This window comes from Tursiops truncatus, chromosome 15 (assembly GCF_011762595.2).
Source record: "Tursiops truncatus isolate mTurTru1 chromosome 15, mTurTru1.mat.Y, whole genome shotgun sequence".
NCBI classification, from domain to species: Eukaryota; Metazoa; Chordata; class Mammalia; order Artiodactyla; family Delphinidae; genus Tursiops; species Tursiops truncatus.
Window position 1 is genome coordinate 54,627,401 of NC_047048.1, and position 20,461 is coordinate 54,647,861.

At 39.0% G+C, this 20,461-nt stretch overlaps 1 protein-coding gene across 2 annotated transcripts in view; it reads left to right on the forward strand.

Annotated features, from left to right (window-relative positions):
- Nucleotides 1-4,122: 4,122 nt before the first annotated feature.
- The window catches only part of GPCPD1 (glycerophosphocholine phosphodiesterase 1), a 63,250-nt gene continuing 46,911 nt past the window's right edge, over nt 4,123-20,461 (forward strand). For both annotated transcript variants that reach the window (XM_004321881.3, XM_019941465.3), the window contains exons 1-4: nt 4,123-4,263; nt 9,862-9,938; nt 13,145-13,241; nt 17,752-17,836. In XM_004321881.3, the coding sequence (XP_004321929.1) occupies nt 9,890-9,938; nt 13,145-13,241; nt 17,752-17,836 (231 nt within the window). In that variant the 5' untranslated portion in view covers nt 4,123-4,263; nt 9,862-9,889. The remainder of the gene's footprint in view (nt 4,264-9,861; nt 9,939-13,144; nt 13,242-17,751; nt 17,837-20,461) is intronic.

The following is a 20,461-nucleotide window of genomic DNA, read 5'->3' on the forward strand; positions in this document are numbered from 1 at the left end:
CATGCCTTAGACACACTTGAATGCGGTTGTTTTCCCTGAATACCATTTGTAGATGGAGTAGGTGTCCAGGCTATTATCTGTAGACCTTTGTTGATAACTTCTCTTAGGATCAAAAATAACAATGGCATCAAAACTTGCCCAATGGCTATCAGTGGTTTATGTCCTAGAGATAATATCTGAGCACTTAGAAAAATGTTGTGTCACTAATGTTATTGGATAATATTGTTTAGAAAACAAGGGCATTACAATATTATTTATGGTTGAACTATAAATGTGAAGAAGTTTGAAAAATACCTAAACCATTTATTTCACTTATATTTTCCTTCTCGTATATATGCACAAGAATAATATGTAATAAAATTTATGTCTAAATAGGTATAAAAGAGCCACGTAGTGGCTGTGGGCCAAGGTCTTTGTTGACAGGACAGTACCCAACTATCCTGTTGCAATGTGAAAGCAGTCAAAGGCAAAAAAAAAAAAAAAAAAAGTATAAAAGGACACTTTCAGTAAGTAAAATGAAACATTATAAAATATAAGTATTTTGGCATAGTTTAAAGGGCAGCACTTTTTGATTCTTAGTATTGTCTTACAAATCAACTTTTTAGGTTTGATGAAATTGGTAGTTCTTTCATAGAATAGAGGCACAGAGAAAGTCTAGGAGGGACACAGGCATTAGGTAACAGCAGGTACTGTGTACTGTGTGCTGGGTGCCTTCTCAAACTTCATTTGAAATAACCTATGGTACTTAAATTTCCACTTCATTGATGAAAAAACAGGTCAAAGAAGGCATTTTGAGCTTCCCATTTGAATCTTTCCCACTACAGACATTTTGATCTAATGGTACAGTTGAGAGCTTGGAATGTATACACCACAAAAGCTGCAGCCAATTTGAAATTGGTTTAAAGGTTCACATTTGCAGCACTTAAATTTCTTTGGAAATCAGCAATTTCCTTGGTTTCCTCCATGTAGGGTTGATCTCATATGAAAGAAAAATTAACAGCAAAAATGAACTATAACAATTGTGTCACTTATATGATGAATAAGTGGCACCTCCTATAACTTGGGAATTGCTCATGGACTCATGTAGAGGGAATGAAAGGCATGGACCTTACCTTTGAGGAACAGGGCCACCGGTGAGGTGAATGAAACACAAAATTGATAGCCTTTTGAGTCTGTAAAAAGATTCTGACAGTACAGCAATTGTGAAGTATCTCAGGAGAATACTCATAATATTTTCATGGGTTGATCAAGAGATAAGTACAAATGAAATGATCAGTCTTTTATCCAAGTCATAATGAGTATTTCTGGGAGAAGGCTCAGCACAAAACAAAGCTGTTTAAAATCACCAAAGTAAAATGTGCTTTAATGTAAATATTGTTGGAGGAACCAATACTTTGTGACAAAAATATAGGCTTGCAAAACTAGACTTGGTAAAATAAGGGCCACAAAAGTAAACTCACAATGGTAGAAGCTATAGCTGGTTAAAAACAAAAAAGAAAATGATACCAACATAAAGCATTTTTTTTGCAGTAAAATTTATATGAAAAAAACTGAACCCAGGGCTTCCCTGGTGGCGCAGTGGTTCAGAGTCTGCCTGCCGATGCATGGGACATGGGTTCGTGCCCCGGTCCGGGAAGATCCCACGTGCCGCGCAGAGGCTGGGCCCGTGAGCCATGGCCGCTGAGCCAGTGCGTCCGGAGCCTGTGCTCCGCAACGGGAGAGGCCACAACATTGAGAGGCCCGTGTACCGCAAAAAAACCCCCAAAAACAAAAACTGAACCCAATAAAAATAATTTCAATAAAATAAAAATGGAACTAGCAACAACTTAACTCTACCTTCTAGAAAATTTAAGAAAGTAAATGGGCTTAATAGAGTTTTCTCCAGAATAAAGCCTCAAAATTCGTCAATAGTGGTAAAAATTTTTCCAAAGACTTATATTTAATCACAGATAGTGAGGGGTAGGATTTACGTTCAAGTCTGGGACCTAAGTTTAGAGGTTTTTCCACCAATGCCACTACCACCTTTAAAAAATGAAGGTATAAAGTGAGATCATGCAGCTGATTTTAGACAAATGAGATAACATGTTTCATTATTTAATCAAATAAGATAATGTAAAATATTTTTAAATGAGGTAAGATCCAATTTAATCTCTAAACATTTCTCGGAATAGTTATGACATTCCACAGAGGTAGGAAGAAGGAATTTATTGTTTATATTTTACTCCAATATCTCAACCAAACAGGGTATACATGATATAATCTAAAATATATTGCATTATTAAAGAGTTTTTAAGCAAGGCTGTGTAAAGTGGCAGCTCCAGGAGTCCCTTCTTCCCCTGCATGGGTCCAGGTTTCTCTGTTCTCATTTTTTCAATTATCCAATGCTGCTGGCTTATTTTATATCTTCTAGAAATTCCTCAGTTTCTGGCCCTCTGATAGCAACTTTCAAATATGTGTAATTCTCCTGCTATTTCAATAGGATTTGGGGAAGGAGCATGGATTAGATCATCAACTTGGACTATAAACATTAGGCAAATAATAGCTTGATTAAATGGTGATTATAGGAAAATAAAGATCTACTATAAACATTTAAAAGAAGCAAACTCATGTGAAAGAAATTCATCACTGAAGTGTGACTAACAGCAGAGGAATGAAATCAACTCCAAGCTCTTATGAAATGTACAACAGCAGACTTTATAGTACAAAATTGGGAGGAATTTTTCTTTCTTTCTTTTTTTTTTTTTTTGTGGTACGCGGGCCTCTCACTGTTGTGGCCTCTCCCGTTGCGGAGCACAGGTTCCGGACGCGCAAGCTCAGTGGCCATGGCTCACGGGCCCAGCCGCTCCGCGGCATGTGGGATCTTCCCGGACCGGGGCACGAACCCGTGTCCCCTGCATCGGCAGGCGGACTCTCAACCACTGGCCACCAGGGAAGCCCTGGGAGGAATTTTTAATTCCTTAAGAAATTTGGGATTAAAACGAGTGCCATCAAGAAACCATTGCATTCTGTGCCTCGCACAAAGCAGGCACTTAGTAATTATTTATTAACTGAATGGATAACAGACATGCTCTGGGATCTAATCCAAGCTCAAATATCAAATTCCGTCATGAATGATCCGATTTATAAAACTAGAAGCTGTCTAAAAGCTAGAGCTTATCTAACTCAAATGCCTTTTCAATAGGACCACAACTTGCTGCTCGAGCTATCTCTTAGAGTCCTTCAACATCTCTTTTTAAATTTTTAGTATCTCACTCGATTTAAATGAAATCTGATAACAATCTTCTATTACGGGTGAACCAGCAGTTAACCTTGATACTGGAAAGTAACAGTTTAATTTGGGTGAGTAGCAAATGCTGATTAATTTTTTTGGAACCGTCAAAGGAGAGAACAACCCTTGCCTTTTTTTTTTTTTACTTGGTAGGGCCAATTTTTTTCCCAGAAAATAAATGACTACAACTTTTGCAGAGAGGTTCTTTCTAGCTTCCAGAAAGCTTCCTTCAAACTTTACGTGCAAATAACCTGGGGATCTTGTTAAACGCAATTCCAATAGACAGGTCTGAGAGGGTCCTGAGAGAGCAAATTCTGATAGCCTTCAGGTGATACTGCCGGTCCGAACACCATACTTTGCTTAGCAGAGGTATAAACTCTCAACCATCTTAGGTCACCTAATTCTCCTTCTTAACGCTAAAGATTTGATCCAAGTGTGCTTGTTATTTTGTAACGAAAGAAAGTTTCCACAGAACGTCAGGCCTGTTAATTTCCCTCGTTTTCCAATGGGAAAAAAACGCAGTTCAGGATCGCAGCTCCACCTTCCAAACTAGGTTGTCCTAAGACGGCTTAGGGGACCAAGGTAGGCATCTATGAACCCAGGCCAGGTCTCTGCGACGACTCCCGGCCAAGAGAAAAACCCAGCGCCGGGTATCGCGGGGAGGCCCGGCCGCCCTCGGCCTCGGACGCAGGCCCTTTCCAGGAACGCGCGGGCCCGCCCCCCGCACGCGGCCGCCCATTGGCCCAACGGCGCCGGGCGTGACGTCAGTCCCCGCCCCGCCACTTCTCCGGCCCCGCCCCGCGGAGTGGCCTGGCGGTTTGGTCTGGAGCAGCTGAAACCGGTTTGAGCGGAGCCGCTTCCTGCCGCTGAGCGCCGCGGTTGGCCGCCTGGGGGAGCGCTGGCGAGGCGCGGACAGCGGGCGCCCGGCACCTCGGCCCGCGGCACTGCCTCTCGGGCGCGGCGTCGGTGGCGGCGCGGACCCGCGGACCCGGCAGGTGAGGCGGGAGGTCGGGGGGCCGGGCGCGCGGTGCGAGGGCCGTGGTGGCCGCTCACGTGGCGGCTGAGTTGTCAGGGCGACCCGGCTGGGGGACGCGGGCGGAGCGGGGGGCGAGGCATGGGCAGGGTTCCCCAGCCCGGGCGGGCTCTGCCCGTCGGGGAAACAGCGGCCTGGACGTTCGCCCCGGTAAGTCGGTGGGTGACACATGTTTATTGTATTTATCCTTTGCTGCCGCGATTCCGCTGGGCTGCTGGTGCTTCGTTCCCCTCCAAAAATTTTGCAGCGTTTTCGATATACGAGAATGCATAAACCGTAGGACCACCATGAGTATTAAAAGAAACAAGTCTCGCTCACCACCACTCTCTGGCTTTATCCATAAGTAATTCATAGTGTTTTGACAACTGCTTATTTTCTGAAATTGCCTAACCAAGTAGTCTAGGGTGTGCTTGTATAATTCAGTTATTCCAAGAAACCGAAGTGCCTTAGTCTCTTAGGAAAAGGTTCCAGGAACAGTCATCAGTGCCCTTGATACAATTTTAAGACAGTTTCCCCTTCTTATAAAGCTCTTCTTTTTCCAAAGCTCTTCAAATTGCCTTGATGACTTCTGGGAGAAAGCCTTCATCAGTTAGGTGCTTCATCGGCCCCCTCTTATCCCACTGCCCGGTTAGAAGGAAATTAGGCGTGAATTCAGCCACGAATTGTAGAGAAATCTTTCATCATTGAGGTAGCTGCCTAGTCTGTAACACATAGAGGAACTGATAGAACGAAGCAGGATGTTTGGACTTGATGTTTTCTTCATACTCTTCTTTAGCCCTTCCTATTTCTGCCCAGTTCCTATCCACTACTCCCCCCCACCCCCTTGTGTGTCTTGCTACGTTTCTGACAGTTGTGACTTAGCTAAGAAATAAATACAAATTATCAGTCCTTTTTCCAACTCCTAACATTCTGGATACAAATAACACAAGATAAAACAAACAGGTAAAACTACACGGTGGTTCAGTGGTTCTCAACTTCATTAGGGAGAACCAGTATTCTAGACAAAATAAGATTAGGAAAGTTGGACTCCAATAATGACCACAAAGGAAATCTCAGTGTCAGAGTGAGTAAAATTTGATATGTACAAAAAGTAAGTTGATGAATCAAATCTTTGTGTATAACTTAACCAGGAAAAATAAACGAAATGCATATGAAAATAATATCAAGATGAAATGGAAAAAATTTGGAATAGTTTTATGACATTGTTTAGAAAGGTGATTAAAGAATTAACCGGCTTAATGAAATCTCCAGAACTGCTTTCTTAATAAAAATCCATTCATGTCTGTGTACATTTGATTAAAATACTGGCTCAAAATATACTGGGGTCTGAATAGTGGGGTCATAATGATCCTCCAACAGGATGAGCAGGAATTAACTCAGGAAAATACAGGCATTTCATATATTGTTTTCCTATAGTCAGTTAGGCTGTTGGAGCCTAGGAAAGAGCAAGGAGAATTGGAAACAGCTTTTTTCTTTGAAAAAGTATTTGAAGGAAAACAGTGGAATGTTTTTGGCTAGAAAAAAACACATTTTAGCTGAAAATATCTGTGACTTCAGTTTAGCTCTAAAGTAAATGTTCCTGTACCTTTGTTTGCTTAAATCTCCCTTTTGTTCCCCAAGCTGGCAAACCAGTAAAGGAATGTGTTGGGATAGTTTACTTGACAAAAAGAATCGAGTAAAACTTATTTCAGGTAGTGTAAACTCTGAAATATTTTTTAAATGTAAATTACAATGTCATTTTGCAAATTATGTGAGTCCTTAAAAAAGTTAAAGTAGTGTAAAATGCTATTCAAAGTCCCAGATGAGAATGCTGTTTAATGCTTATCTTCAAAAAGCACAAAGTGGAGGTTATGTTTAAGAACCAGACCAAACCAAAAACCTATCTCAGAAAGTCTGTACGTGAGGTTATAGGTGAATTGGTTAAATTACATATGCAGTCAGCTCATGTATGTAAAAATGACTAGCATTTTTCATCTTATTCTTGTTGTATGTATATCTAGAAGACCTCCCCTGTCCAAGTTGAGATTTTCTTTGCTTGTTTGGAAGAAGAGGAAGTGTTGGTTGTATAAATTTTTCGTTCCACAACAGAACAGTATTTTACTTTGGTGGTAGCAGGGTGCCAAAATTGTACGCTTCAATTCTGCACCAGAATTTTGGCCTCTGTCCACGATCAAGTAAACTGCTGTAGGAGCAGCTCTGCAGGCTCTTATTTGGTACGGTATTAAATTTGGGCAATGGGGGGAATGGAAATTAACCAGATTATATGACTTAAGGCAATCCAAGTTGGAGATGATGCTTTGTTGAGGACTGGGGAGGTTGGGGGGGGGGGCGGTAACTTTGTGCTTGTGTATGTAGCTTTGGTGTAGTAAATACTGGATACTGCAGCTGGTTCCAGTCAAGTTACTATAGCCACTTTTACAAGCAACCTTAAGAATGAGAAGCTCAATTTTAATCAGTTGATTTCCTTTTCATTAAATTTACATGTTTCACATTTAACACAGTAGAAATTTAGAGATAATTTTGTACTAGGTGTTGATTTTAATACATAGGAATAATTACATCTGATTTCCCTAAAATTGGTTAAAATAGTTACTTAAAATTGATCAACAAATAACTGAACACCAGCTTTTAATTATGTAGATGAGATTGCTCTTAGTAACTGTGGCAGTAAACACTGGGTGAAAGTACAGGTTATATGTTGAGATGGTGGTTGTTTATTAAGCAATTTGCTGGATGATAGGGCTTTTTGCTGTGTCTCAAAATTAATTCAGTAACTTAAAAAACCAAGCTTTTGCTAGCCTTAAGGTTTCTTCTTGATATGATTGATACAGATAAATTAAATGTAAGATATAGATAAATGTAAGATTGCAGTGCTTCAATGAATCATTTTATTTATTAGGAAAGGAAATAGTCTTATTATCTTAGGGTTATACTCAGATTCATATCAGATGTCATATTAAAAGACAACTATTAAGATATTTGGGTTAAATAGGTAAAAGGTGAGGTAACAATCTAGAGCTAATTTTAGATTTGGAACATTCTTTGGCCATGCTACAACTGGATGTATATGCTTTAAATAGATCATGTTTACTCTTAGACACAGAAAGTAGATTAAGGTATCAAGGACAGGTGTTTTTTCCTCCAGTGTGGAATCTTGGGTTTTCTAACTGAAATGGTAGAGTCGCCAGATACGGAATTCTTTAGCCAAGTGACATGAAACCACATTGACTGGTGTTCTTGCTTAGTATATATACTGTATTTACACTTTGTAATTGATGTAGGTGGGATGATGCATAGTTTATAGCTAACATTGGCTATAAACTATGATCCTCGTTGCAGCCCCCCTGTGGTTAGATATTAGAGATTCCTCATCCTCAGCCCTCTTGATATTTGGAGCTGGACAATTATTTGTGGAGAGCTGTTCTGTGCATTGTACGGTGTTGAGCATCACTCCTGGCTTCTACCCACTAGATGCCAGGAGCATCACCCACAGTTGTGGCAACCAAAAATGTCTCCTGACATTGCCAAATGTCCTTTAGAGGACAAAATTGCCTCCAGTGGCAATTGCTGCTATCGATCTATCTGCCTTGACTTGGAAGCGTGGTTAACTGTGGGTATTAGTGTTCATTAAATGACCATTGCAGAGTTGTGCATGTGTTCACAGGGAGGGGAACATAGCGAAAATGGAAGAAAGAATAGCTAGGAAAGGTACTTGAGGATTTTTTTTTGAATAAAATAATGTGTAAATGAAGATAAGCAATTTCAGTTGGTAAATTAAAGGAAATGATGTAAAGACATCATTGGAATTATTTTAGGAACATTGATGGATTGGGGGTATGAAAGTTTTTTTGGAGGTGTTGGAGTAGTTATGTACAATATGATGTGACCTTGTGTGGAGTATGTATTCTTTCTATATTTAAATTCTATAAACTGCATGAGAATTGATGTACATTAATTTTTTTAAAAAATTTCCTATCTTGGGACTTCCCTGGTGGTCTAGTGGTTAGGACTCCGTGCTTCCACTGCAGGGGGCATGGGGTTCCATCCCTGGTCGGAGAACTAAGTTCCCGCGTGCTGTGGCCAAAAATAAATAAATAAATAAATAAAACTAAAAACAATTTTAAATTTCCAGTCTTTTCTTAAGTACTTAAATTAAGGGATAATAAGGTGAATAGGTTGGTTAGGCTGGGAAAAACAGTGAAGAAATGAAAAGTAAGCTGGAGAGAAAATGTGGATAAGGAATAAAGGACATCAAAGACTTCGGGATTTAGATTTCTATAAGTAATGGAAGTGATTCCAAGCCAGGAATGTGAGGGATATTCTAATTGACATAAAATGTATTGTTGGGAAGCGATCGAGAAGCCAAAATATAAGTAGGAGACTTAGGGTTTTTAATGAAGTTTAAACTTAGAAAGAAAGGCATGTATATAAGATCAATTAAAATCTACAGGATTTGGTAATGTTGACTTGGCCAAAAATTCATTCGGTTAATGAATATGTTGTTCAATAAAGTTCTTGGTGAAAATGAAAAATGGCAGACTTCCTGCTGGCGCAGTGGTTAAGAATCCGCCTGCCAATGCGGGGGACATGGGTTTGAGCCCTGGTCCGGGAAGATCCCACATGCCGCAGAGCAACTAAGCCTGTGTGCTACAACTACTGAGCCTGCGCTCTAGAGCCTCTGAGCCACAACTACTGAAGCCCGCACGCCTAGAGCCCGTGCTTCGCAACAAGAGAAGCCACCACAGTGAGAAGCCTGCACACTGCAGCGAAGAGTAGCCCCCGCTCCCAGCAACTAGAGAAAGCTCGCCCGCAGCAATGAAGACCCAATGCAGCCAAAAATAAATATATTAAAAAAAGGTCTACTTAAAACGAACGAACTTTTTGGCCAACCCAATAGATTGCAGAGTTGAGACTCTAAATTCACGTCTGCAGAACTACAGTAATGATGGGCCTGTGGTTAATAAAGAGAAACTTGAAAAGAGTGATTTGTGAGGGGGAAGGGGTTTTTGTTATTGTATTTTTTAAGGCATTGGTTAGGTCACTTAGAAGCAGGTTCTCAAACTTGTTTCAGAACTTAACTAGTTTGTTTCAGTGGGTGGTACTTAAGTTCTTTGGTTGTTTTCTTGTTATTAAAATTGGAACCTTCTTAATTAAAGTAGAAATGCTCTCTTGAGCCAAGTTTTTTTGTCTCTAGTTGTTGGTTGTGTGTGTTTCCCTACACTATAAACATGAGCCTGGTCAGGAAAGATAGGTTGAGTTCAGAACAGCTGCTTATTAGAGGAGAAGGTATATGACAAGATAATCTTGAATTCTTAAAAAAAGTTTGGACACACTTGTTTTGCAGATTTTTCTGGTCCATACATTCTTACAGAATAGGTTTGTAACACTAGGTCCTAAAACTTGCTAGATACTTCCTAAATAATTCTATATATAAGGTATCTGAAATGTTTTGCTCACAGTTGAGATTCATTTTTGTTTTTGTGTGTTTTAACTTGTTTCTTGGTGGTAGCTATCTAGAGCTGATATTCATGTACTATAAATGACATCTTTTTCTTTCTAGCACAACGTCCTAAAATAAATCCATCAGAATGACACCTTCTCAGGTTACCTTTGAAATAAGAGGAGCTCTTTTACCAGGTATTGTAAAACTTTACTTTTAAACATTTAAAAAAAAATAAATGAGTGTTTTTCTTATCTGGATTACCTTAAATATAGAGTTGTTACTAGAGTGAGCCTAATTATTAGATGAAAGTATCTTTAGGACATGCCTGATAACAGAAATGTGCTCGGAGCATAACAAATTCAAGAAAAAAAAACTTCCCAAATAGTAAGTGTCTTAGTCTCATGTTTTCCAGGAAAGCTGTGAATTTTGAACAGGACAGATAATTGAACCGTAATTTGTTTGTTTGTTTGTTTTTTGGCTGTACTCCGCAGCTTGTGGTATCTTAGTTCCCAGACTAGGGATTGAACCTGGGCCCTCGGCAGTGCGAGCGTGGAGTCCTAACCACTGGACCGCCAGGGAATTCTCTGAGCTATGATTTTTAAGTCATGAAAATGAAGGAAATTTTTCTAGTGTTGAGGAGTTGGTGAAATATTTGGTGAAGGTAAATTTGTTCCTTACTTGTACATCTATTTTTTTAAGCTTTATTGTATTTTTTAACTGTCTACTGAAGCAGTGTGAAATAATTTTAGTGTAAGGTAACATGTCAAAACAGTATCACACCTTGCTACTTACCTGGTTAAGACTCCTCCCTTCTGCTGCAGGGGACACGGGTTCGATCCCTGGTTGGGGAACGAAGATCCCACATGCCGCACAGTGCGGCCCAAAAAACAAACAAACAAAAAAAACAAACAGTATCACGCCTGGGTTAAAAATTCCTTGTTTAATACACTCTGGCTATGCTGGCCAGTTCCTCAAATCTTTTGCATTCCTTTCCTCCTTTGGGGCTTTCTCAGATTGTTTCCTTTGTTTAGATCTGTGCCCCCACCCGCCACCCCCCTAACTCTCCTTATCCCAGCTTCCCGTATTCAACTAGGTTAAGGTCCCTGTGAAATTCAAGGTTCTTCTTTGTAGTACCTCTTATGAGTTTTATGGAGTCATATGAGTAATTTTTCTTGTGGACAGATTGTAAGCTCTATGAAAAAAAATGTGACTTTATCTTATTCATGCTGAATTCCTGTACCTAGCACAGTGCCTGGCTCAGAGCAGGGGTAAGTATGTGTTCGAACAATGAATGAATGATTCATTCTGTATGTCAGGCATCTTTGATACAGCATCCATCACAGCACCTGACGGTGTGTGTTTGTCCAAGTTCAGATTCTTAGCCAAGATGATTTTGTACAGCTCCACCTCTAGGCAAGATTCTGCAGATTGAAGATTGCTAGTCAGTTGATGGGGTTGCTCCCTTATGTCTAGTACTCACCTCTTGTCCTGTGTGTAACCTCTTCTGTGGAGAGAAGACTGCAGACCTATATCATACTTTTGTGCGTAGGCAGTTTAAGCTAGGAGGAGCTGGCCACATCAGGCAAATGTGGTGACCACAGAATTAGCCACAGAAGGGTCAGCTTGACAAGGTGGAACTCCTTCTCAAGGACTAGTGGCAGATGTGAATGTAGGTGGGAAGGAAGGGAGGTAGAGGGACAGGGAGGGGATGTTGGGGTGGATTTTCACCTCCCCCCCAGATCTCATGTCACCTTGATTTCCTCCCCAAAGCAAGGAGGAAGTGTTCTCTGCTGAAAGTGGAAAGACTGCAGAGAGAAGTGAAGTAAGAGGGAACAAGTAAAAAGAATATTTGGGGGTGCTGTTTGCAGATTCCTTTAGTTAGCATTCAGGTCTTTATAATCTTCAATAAATGAAATCCAATTAAAGAAATAGGTCTGTTCTGGTAAAAAGTTTCCCGTTTTTCCTCATAGAAACCATATTCAAAGGCAATCAGCAGAAAGACAGAGTAACATTCCAGGAGGGAATTGGTAAAATGCAGGAGCACTTATATAGAAGGAAAGTAACCACAGATTGTCCAAGTTTCACTTTTTCCATGTGGGATACATGTTCTTTCCAGAGCAGAGAGTAGCTGCTGTTTTGTATGGGGATAAGAAATAACTGACTCCATGAGGAAGGTTAATGAGACTCTCCTTTACAAAGGAAGCATAACCGGCCTGAATCAGTGATTTGATGGTAATCTGTATTTTGAGCTAGGAGCCACTGCATATGCTGTACATATGCAGAGCAACATATATGATCTTGAGAATAAATATTTGTGCCTTGTATTTAGCAAGTGTTTATCTTTTTTTTTTTTAATGCGAAGAGGTAGTAATAACCTAAGTTAATTGCAAAAAAAAATCTGGTTACTTTAAAGGATTGGTGAGTATTTTAACATGAAATCTTTATACATAACCACCTTATGCTTTTACAGACATGTGTTTAGAACCCTGAAAACTCCTGAATGACTACCACATTTGGGATTTTAGTTAGGTTTTAGACAGTCCAAGCATATAAAATGCCATGCAGGTGGCTAAAGCCAATTAGAACTCTAGTCTTACTATAGTAGTGCCCAGAGCTTGGAAACCAAGCTACTCTCAGAGTGTGGAGGAGTTTGTCCTGAAGTTTGTTCACTTGGGCTCAGTTCCTTGTTTTTTTCTTTATGGATTTTAATTATAGTAATTCAGAATGTGTTGATATATAAGTTAAAGATATCTGCATACTTATATTCAAGAAGTTGTAGACTTTTGCTAAATATATGGAATTTAGCAAATATAGGTGATGACTATATGTTGGTTTGTGTGTTGATGACAAGTGTTCAGATGAAGTGTGATAGTCTTTATTTTAGTAAGGAATACGAGATTTTTGTCTAGTTTTTCACTAGGCTTTGTTCTGGGGACTTTTTTTTCTTTGTTTGTTGTTGTTACATTGCTCATATCCCATTGATAATTTTCTTGATCTTTAGCTTCTTGGTAGCTACTGTTTGAGTTCCTGGAAAATATCAGGTACTGGTTCTGTAGGATACTTATATGCTCCTTTAAATTGGAAGCTGCCTTGAAGGCAAGGACTGCCATTTGATCACTTTGTCTTGGTACTCATTATTGGCTCAGTAAGTAGTTGAAAAATGAAGAAAAGTCTGTCCCTGTACATTCTTCCTTTTCTCTGCCTTTGGTTCTATAGAGGTGGGTCAGGTTAATAACGTAGGTGCTAGTGTGAGTGGCACCTGGGTCCAAACCCATTTCTCCACGGAAGCTCTTCCATCTCCACTGAAAGGGACTCTGCATCCCATTAAATTAGTGCAGTTTCCTAAAACTAAAATGAGATGTTCCTACTTAACCCACTATAACTCATTATGTTTCTTTAGGAGAGGTTTTTGCAATATGTGGAAGCTCTGATGCTTTGGGAAACTGGAATCCTCAAAATGCTGTGGCTCTTCTTCCAGAGAACGAGACAGGTGAAAGGTAAGCATGGGCATGTCATAATACTGAATAATTGTGACATTCAGATTATAAACTTGGGGGTTTCTAAGATACCTTCGTATATTTTTCTTTTAATTTTTATCAAACTTATCACATATGTATAAAGAGTGAAGTCATTTTACAGAGTTTGCTGTGAAAAAACAAGTTCCTCTGTTTCTCAATTTCCACCTCGCAAAAAGTCATTTTCAACTCTTGGCTCTTGGCTGGTTCTTTTGATGCTTAATACCATAATTCTAAACAGGCTTATATTGTTATTTCTTATTTTAAAAAAAATTAAGGCATTTTTTTGCTTCTCAGTACTATTCTTGATAAAAGATCTAATTTTTGCTGTAGCTTATGAAATAATTTTCTTGAGACATATATTCTTTTAAAAGTAGCAGAGGGTGGAACACATCCTTAGAAATTTTAGCTAATGTAATGAAATAAGTTTACTACTGACATTAAATACAGCACTAAACTTAGCATGGGTGTGTTGGTGCATTGGAGTGGGGAAAGGAGGATCTGGGTGCCAGTTTCAGTTCCGCAGTTAGCTGTGATCTTGGGCAGATCTCACATCTCTAAGCCTTGGTTCCTTTATCTGCATGGTAAAGGGGTTAGGATAGAATCAGTGTTGTCAACAAAGGTGGTCCTTCTCTGTATGGATATTTTGAAGTGTTATGGATTGTCAGGATGTATGCATGGGGGTAAAGGAAAGATGAGGAGATTCTAAATAGTATACAAATACATGCAGTGCCCCCAGGGAGAAACATCAGATTAGATGATTGTTAAGCAGTGCTACTAAAAATGTGGCCTGTGGACTCAGTGCTAGACAAAAAACATTTTTTTATCAGTGCACGATGTGAGAAATACAAAGATTGAGAGCAAGCATTTAGAAATGTTTATGACAGTTTGACATTGCTGGGATACCCATGCATGTCATGGACTTATCTCATTGAACTGGGTACATCATAGACCAGAAGTATTGGTCATGGGACAAGTAGAGTAACACAAGTAAACAGAAACTGGTCCTTCACAGCAGACAGTTTGAGGAGCACTGATGGCAAAGCAGAGGGAAGTAACAAGGAAAGTAAAACAATACCATAATGTAAGCTCAGGAAAAGAAAACAAAAAGCATACATAGAATACCCGTTTCTCTATTTGTCATTAGTGTGACACATTTTCTCAGCCAATTCTCTTCTGTTTTTATAAGTTAAGTTCTGTTGACAAATGATATTGGGATCACAGAAAAACGAGATGTTTATTCTCTTCTAGTGCCTATTTTTTCCTTGATTTGTGGATTAGTCACTCATGTCTGAAGTGAAACCTCATGTCTTTCTAAACTTGTTTACCTCTGCTCTGAACTCTTGAGCTGCCCTGTTACCTGTCTTAAGTCCATTCTGGCCAACCTGGTCAAAGTGATGTGAACAGAATGAGAACAGTTAACTTCTTAATTTTAAGGAAGCAGCCATTTTGACATCGCTGTACAATGAAGTATAATTGATTCATATATGGCAGATAAACAGTGCTTCACAAAGAGAAAGGAAGTAGATGACACAGTTGATATAAGTAGTTGATACAAGATGATACAAAAGGTAAACAAATCTGTTTGCCTGTAAACAACAGTCTCTTGGGGGTTTTTGGTTGGTTGGTTTGTTTTTGACAGCGTGCTGGATCTTAGTTCCCGGACCAGGGATTGAACCCTTCCTGCTGCAGTGAAAACTCAGAGTCCTAACCACTGGACCACCAGGAAATTCCCCAGTCTTGTGTTTTAGAACTGTGTTTCTTTGGGATTTCAGTGTACTCTGCATTTAAGTCCTCTGTTCCTCCTTTTCAGTCTCTTAAGTCTCTCTGTACCTACAGGTTTGTGGTGACAAGAGCTCTGTTGGAATTTTTTTCTTACAAACAATTTGAAGGTTGTGGTGTTATTTCCTAATAATGCAGAAAATGTGGGTCACTTATGATTTTATTTGCCCTTCTTGGAGATTTCATGGTATTTTTGTGGGGAGGATATTAGGGCAATTCAAAATTAGACAGGTGCACTAAACCTTCTCACTGCCCCTCTTTCCTGGTTTTTCTTCAGTTTCATCAGGTTACGTTCATTCTTGATGTCACTGAACAGTTCTGGTACATTTTTTTTTAAGTAATTTTATTTATTTATTCATTCATTCATTCATGACTGTGTTGGGTCTTTGTTGCTACACTCGGGCTTTCTCTCTAGTTGCGCTGAGCCGGGGCTACTCTTTGTTGTGGTGCGGTGGCTTCTCTTGTTGTGGAGCGTGGGCTGTAGGCCCATGGGCTCAGCAGTTGTGGCTCACGGGCTCTAGAGCACAGGCTCAGTAATTGTGGCGCACAGGCTTTGTTGCTCCGTGGCACGTGGGATCTTCCCGGACCAGGGATCGAACCCGTGTCCCCTGCATTGGCAGGCAGATTCTTAACCACTGTTCCACCAGGGAAGTCCCTCTGGTTCATTTATAACTTTGCTATATTTGCTTAGGGAAGTAAAGTAAAAAGACTCATTTTATTGCTCTCACCATCTGATCTTTTCATTTGGTGGTTCTTAACCAGGGGAGCACATTGGAATCACTTTAAAAAATGATTTAAAAAGCACTTTAACTGGTTTAAAGCACTTTAAAAGGGGGCTTTTAAAAAAATGCCGAGACCCTGCTCCTGTAAGATTGATAAATAGTGCACGAGAGAGGGGCCCCAGCACATTTTTAAAGCTTCCCACTAATTCTACTGTGCACATCTGGGGCTAGTTTCACATACTCTGGCTGGTTTTATGGGTGAAATAATACTGGAAATTTGCCTTTTTCTTTTTGGGTAGCAGAGATGGGAAATAAATTTCATCTCAGAGTTGGTAGAATCTGCCTGGAGCCCTGTGTTGAAAAGGATTCTGAGGCTTATCAGGGAGAAGTAGAAGGGCACATGTTCCGAGCATTTAGGCTGTCCTTGTTGTGCAGCAGTGCTTCTCAACCAATCACATATGTCCAGTTTATCAAACTCCACGAGACAAAGCTCCACCCCAGACCTATGAAACCAGAGTTTCCCAGGGTGGAGCCAGGGCATATGTATTTTATTATTACCAGGTTAATCTGATTGTTGAAGCTAGGACCAGGGGTGACAGCTGGTTGTGGATATTTTGTTAGAAACCAGAATTGAGTAAGAGTGAGGATAATGCCCTAAGTCTGTCTTGGCAGAGCCAGGTGGGGAGCAGTGCTAGCCATCTGGTATCATGGAAGAATATTTGGAGCTGCCATTTAGTCACTGAACTATTCATGCTGAATTAATGTTTGGGTAATGGTCTATGACATGGGCTCTCAAACTTGTGTTCATCATCAGAGTCACCTGGACACTTGTTAAATTACAGAGTGCTTGGGCCCTCCCCCAGAGTTTCAAATTCAATAGGTCTAGATGTGGCGTGAGATTTTTTTTTGTTTGTTTGGCTGTATTAGGTTTTCGTTGCTGCATGCAGGCTTTCTTTAGTTGCGTTGCGCGGGAGCTACTCTTCATTGTGGTGCGCAGGCTTCTTACTGCAGTGGCTTCTCTTGTTGTGGAGCATGGGCTCTAGGTGCGTGAGCTTCAGTAGTTGTGGCATGCAGGCTCAGTAGTTGTGGCACATGGGCTTAGTTGTTTTGCGGCATGTGAGACCTTCCCGGACCAGGGCTCAAACCCGTGTCCCCTGCATTGGTAGGTGGATTCTTAACCGCTGCGCAACCAGGGAAGCCCTGGCCTGAGATTTTGCATTTCTAACAAGCTCCCAGTTGATACTGATGGTCCTGGGACCACACTTTGAATAACATTGGCCTATGATTTGAAGCTAAAAATCAGTTATAATCATGAATTGTAGTGAATTCTTTCACTGTTGAGTCTAAGCTTTAGAATTAGCATTAGAATATGTAGAATGACATAGTTCAGAGGAAGATGTTGAGTAAGATACAAGTACAAGTAAGATACAGACACTGATTGCTTGGCTAGGGAAATAGCCAGAGGCTGGGCAGGACAGAATAAGGGACAGTTGGGAACAGGCATTTAAGTTTGTGACCTTGGCCTCAAAGCCTCTTAGCAGCCATGTAACATCCCTAGCTAAGTGGAAAGTGAGAGGAGATTCAGAGGTCTGCACTGCTTGCCTTTTCTGTTTGGAATACTACTTCTGCTTCTTTGTATGGCTCATCATTTAGGTCTCAGCTCAGACAGTTCGTTCTTGTTGAGATCTCCCTCCAAAACTTCTTGTCACCTCAGAAAGGTCAGCTAGCCCTTCCTATGTATGCTGTTTGCTTATATATTTGTCTATCCACATAAACAAGCAATCTCCTTGAAGATGGAGCTCTTTCTGCCTTATTCATCACTGTGTTCCCAGTACCTGGTTCAGATTAGGCCTGGAGTAAAATTTTGTGTAGGAATAAATAAATGGTATTGATCACAGACCTTACTTGAGGGGTTTTATGAATTAATGAAGACTTTATGAATTTTAGTTTGATACTGATGCTGCTACTTTAATTCTTTTTTCTCACAGCATGTTATGGAAAGCAACCATTGTACTTAGTAGAGGAGTATCAGTTCAGTACCGCTACTTCAAAGGGTGCTTTTTAGAACCAAAGGTATGTTTTCTTTATCTAGTTTCCAGTTTCTTTAGAAGACTTCTTTCAAAAGCAACTAACTTAAGTTTGGAAACATTAAAAGTAAAATGAGTTTGTTTAGATCAAATAAGGAAAAAAGAACTCTAGCTTAATAATATTTTAGTACCAAAAAGAAAGGAAGTAGCCTCTTCAGAGGCAAATAGTGTGTGCAATGGAATTTTTAAAAGACTAATAGTAAGTATGTTCTGCAATATTCTTATCATGAAATTGGTTTTAATGATAAGTGTTCTTGATAGGTGTGCATTTTCTATAACTTTTGTAAACTAGTTAGTAACCAGTAGTAAGGGTTTTTCTTTTTGTTTCATTTTTTTAATTCATCTGTGGTAAAGATATATTTAGAAGTGTATATAGCCAACTTTAAGTGAGTAACTTCGAAAAAATTATTTCAACGCAGCCATCTCTTAGTGGCTGCATTAACTCCTATCAAAACTGAAGTCATTCCTTTTAGATTTTTTTTCAGTGATAGTGTTGATAGACCAGGATCTTTTCTGAAGGCCTTTGGAATATCAGTTAGATCTAAATCTGCTTGCTCACAATGATTTATTGGTTATTTTGGGAACATTTTCATATTTAGAAAAGTTGATTCTTTATTTTAAAGATACTTATTTGCTGAAAGGATTAGTTTCCTTCAGATTTTTACCTTTGAGCACACTTTGGGCTGCATGTGAACAAGGGCTTAGGCAGGAGTCTAGGAAGCAAACATGGATTAGATCTTTTTAAAAATTTATTTCCCTTTGGGGTCCTTGAATACTTGTTACATGTAAAAAAAAAAAATTGCAAGCAGCCACTGTTACCTCAGTCTCTTAGCCACCATTATATAAAAGAGAAAAACTGACAAACCCACTTCAGCTGTCTTTTGCACCTATTACGTTTCTTATTCCAAGAATATATTGTGAATATACTCAGTAATTAAAATTAAATTACATTATAGTTGATCATTATGTTGGCTTATCTTGACAATAGTCTCACTTTAATGACTAAGGAAAAGATCATTTATTTGGCATAGGGGTTGTACATTGTGGCAAAGTTCTTTAGTATAAAGTGAACATTTGTGCAGAGTTATGTAGATCATAGCACTTGTGAGTTTGAAAGCATATTTGAGGATCCTGGTATGTGAAATTAACTAAATTTTACTTACGGGGGCATTTGGACAAGAAAAATCATGAGTCCTTTGGGCGTAGTTTCCTAAAGTAAGACTGTTGTCAACACAGGTCAAATTAAGCCAACCTACAGTATTTTCTCTTTTCATTGAAAATGTAACCAAAAGCAGCAAATCCTTCCAAAATGCCTTTTCCAAAAAATTGGCACGAAGTCTGCTTACAGTAAGAAACAAGTTTTTCCCCTTGTAATACTTGCAAAAGTTTACAGTATGTGTTGGTGAGTGTGTTTCTTTAAGTAGGTGCTCTGTATCGTGTACACATGTACCGTGTGATGCAGGGGCTGCCATGGTAAGTATGTTTTTCATGGAATAGAGTAAATAGCCACATAAAATCCCATGCATATGGCTAGAGGTTTTTTTTTTTCCCACATGCCAGCTTAAAGTGACACTTCTTTTTAAAGTTGGTGGCGCTTTTTAAATGAATCATAATTTTTAATAGAATTAGAAACTTTGTCTCAATTGTGCATTGTCAAATGATAGAACTAATGTGCAAGGAATCTTAAATCGTGAAATGATGTAAATTATTGGAGTATATATTTTATGAATATAAAGAATGATTGGAAAGCAAAATGATTATGAAAGCATTGAAAAACTGAAATGGGTAATAAGGTTAATTTTACTGGGTCAAAAGTTTTAGGTTATCCAAGCAGTTGTAGAACCTAAGCTAAAAATCTTGTGATCTTGTCACTTGACCTTCAGAATTCAGCTTACTCATCTATAAAATGAAGGGTTTGAACTATAGATTTCTTACATCCCTTCCATTGCTAAAATTTTTCTATGAATAAAATTTTGCCATTCATAATTTCTCTTCCGTAATTTGCTCTTTCTGGCATATTCCTTTTAGTTTAGAAGTTAAAGACTCTTGAAGTCCTTTTTCTCTTTAATTTCTCACAGCTGTATCTTCTTATGCTTTGTAGAATTAGAATAAGGTGTTAATATATTAAATTCTAAAATAATTTTTTACAGGTGACAAATATTATCTTATTTAAACATAGCAAACAAAAGTAGTAGATATTCCTGGAATGGAAACATTGCTGTGAGTCTGCAGATAACCCATTAATTTCATATCTTCACCAAAGATAATTTTTGAATTAATGTGTAATTTAAACATTTTTTAATCCATGTTCACCCCTTTTTATTTGTGGCTGGAATTAGGGATTGTTGTCTCATACTGAGATGTTAGCCACTTTTTAATTATATTGTCTTTGAAATTTTTCATTCATTTCAGTGAAATAGCTTATTTTTCAGTAACATCTGCTTTTAATTTTTACAGGTGTTAACATTCACTCATAATTAGATTCATTACAAATTCTTTTACCTTGTTCTTAACGTCCCTTGATTTTTATTTAAATCCTTTAACAAAAGAATCAGTCATCTGGTAGGCAGACAATTGTTTATTTTCGTAATAGCCCAGGTTGTCATTTTGT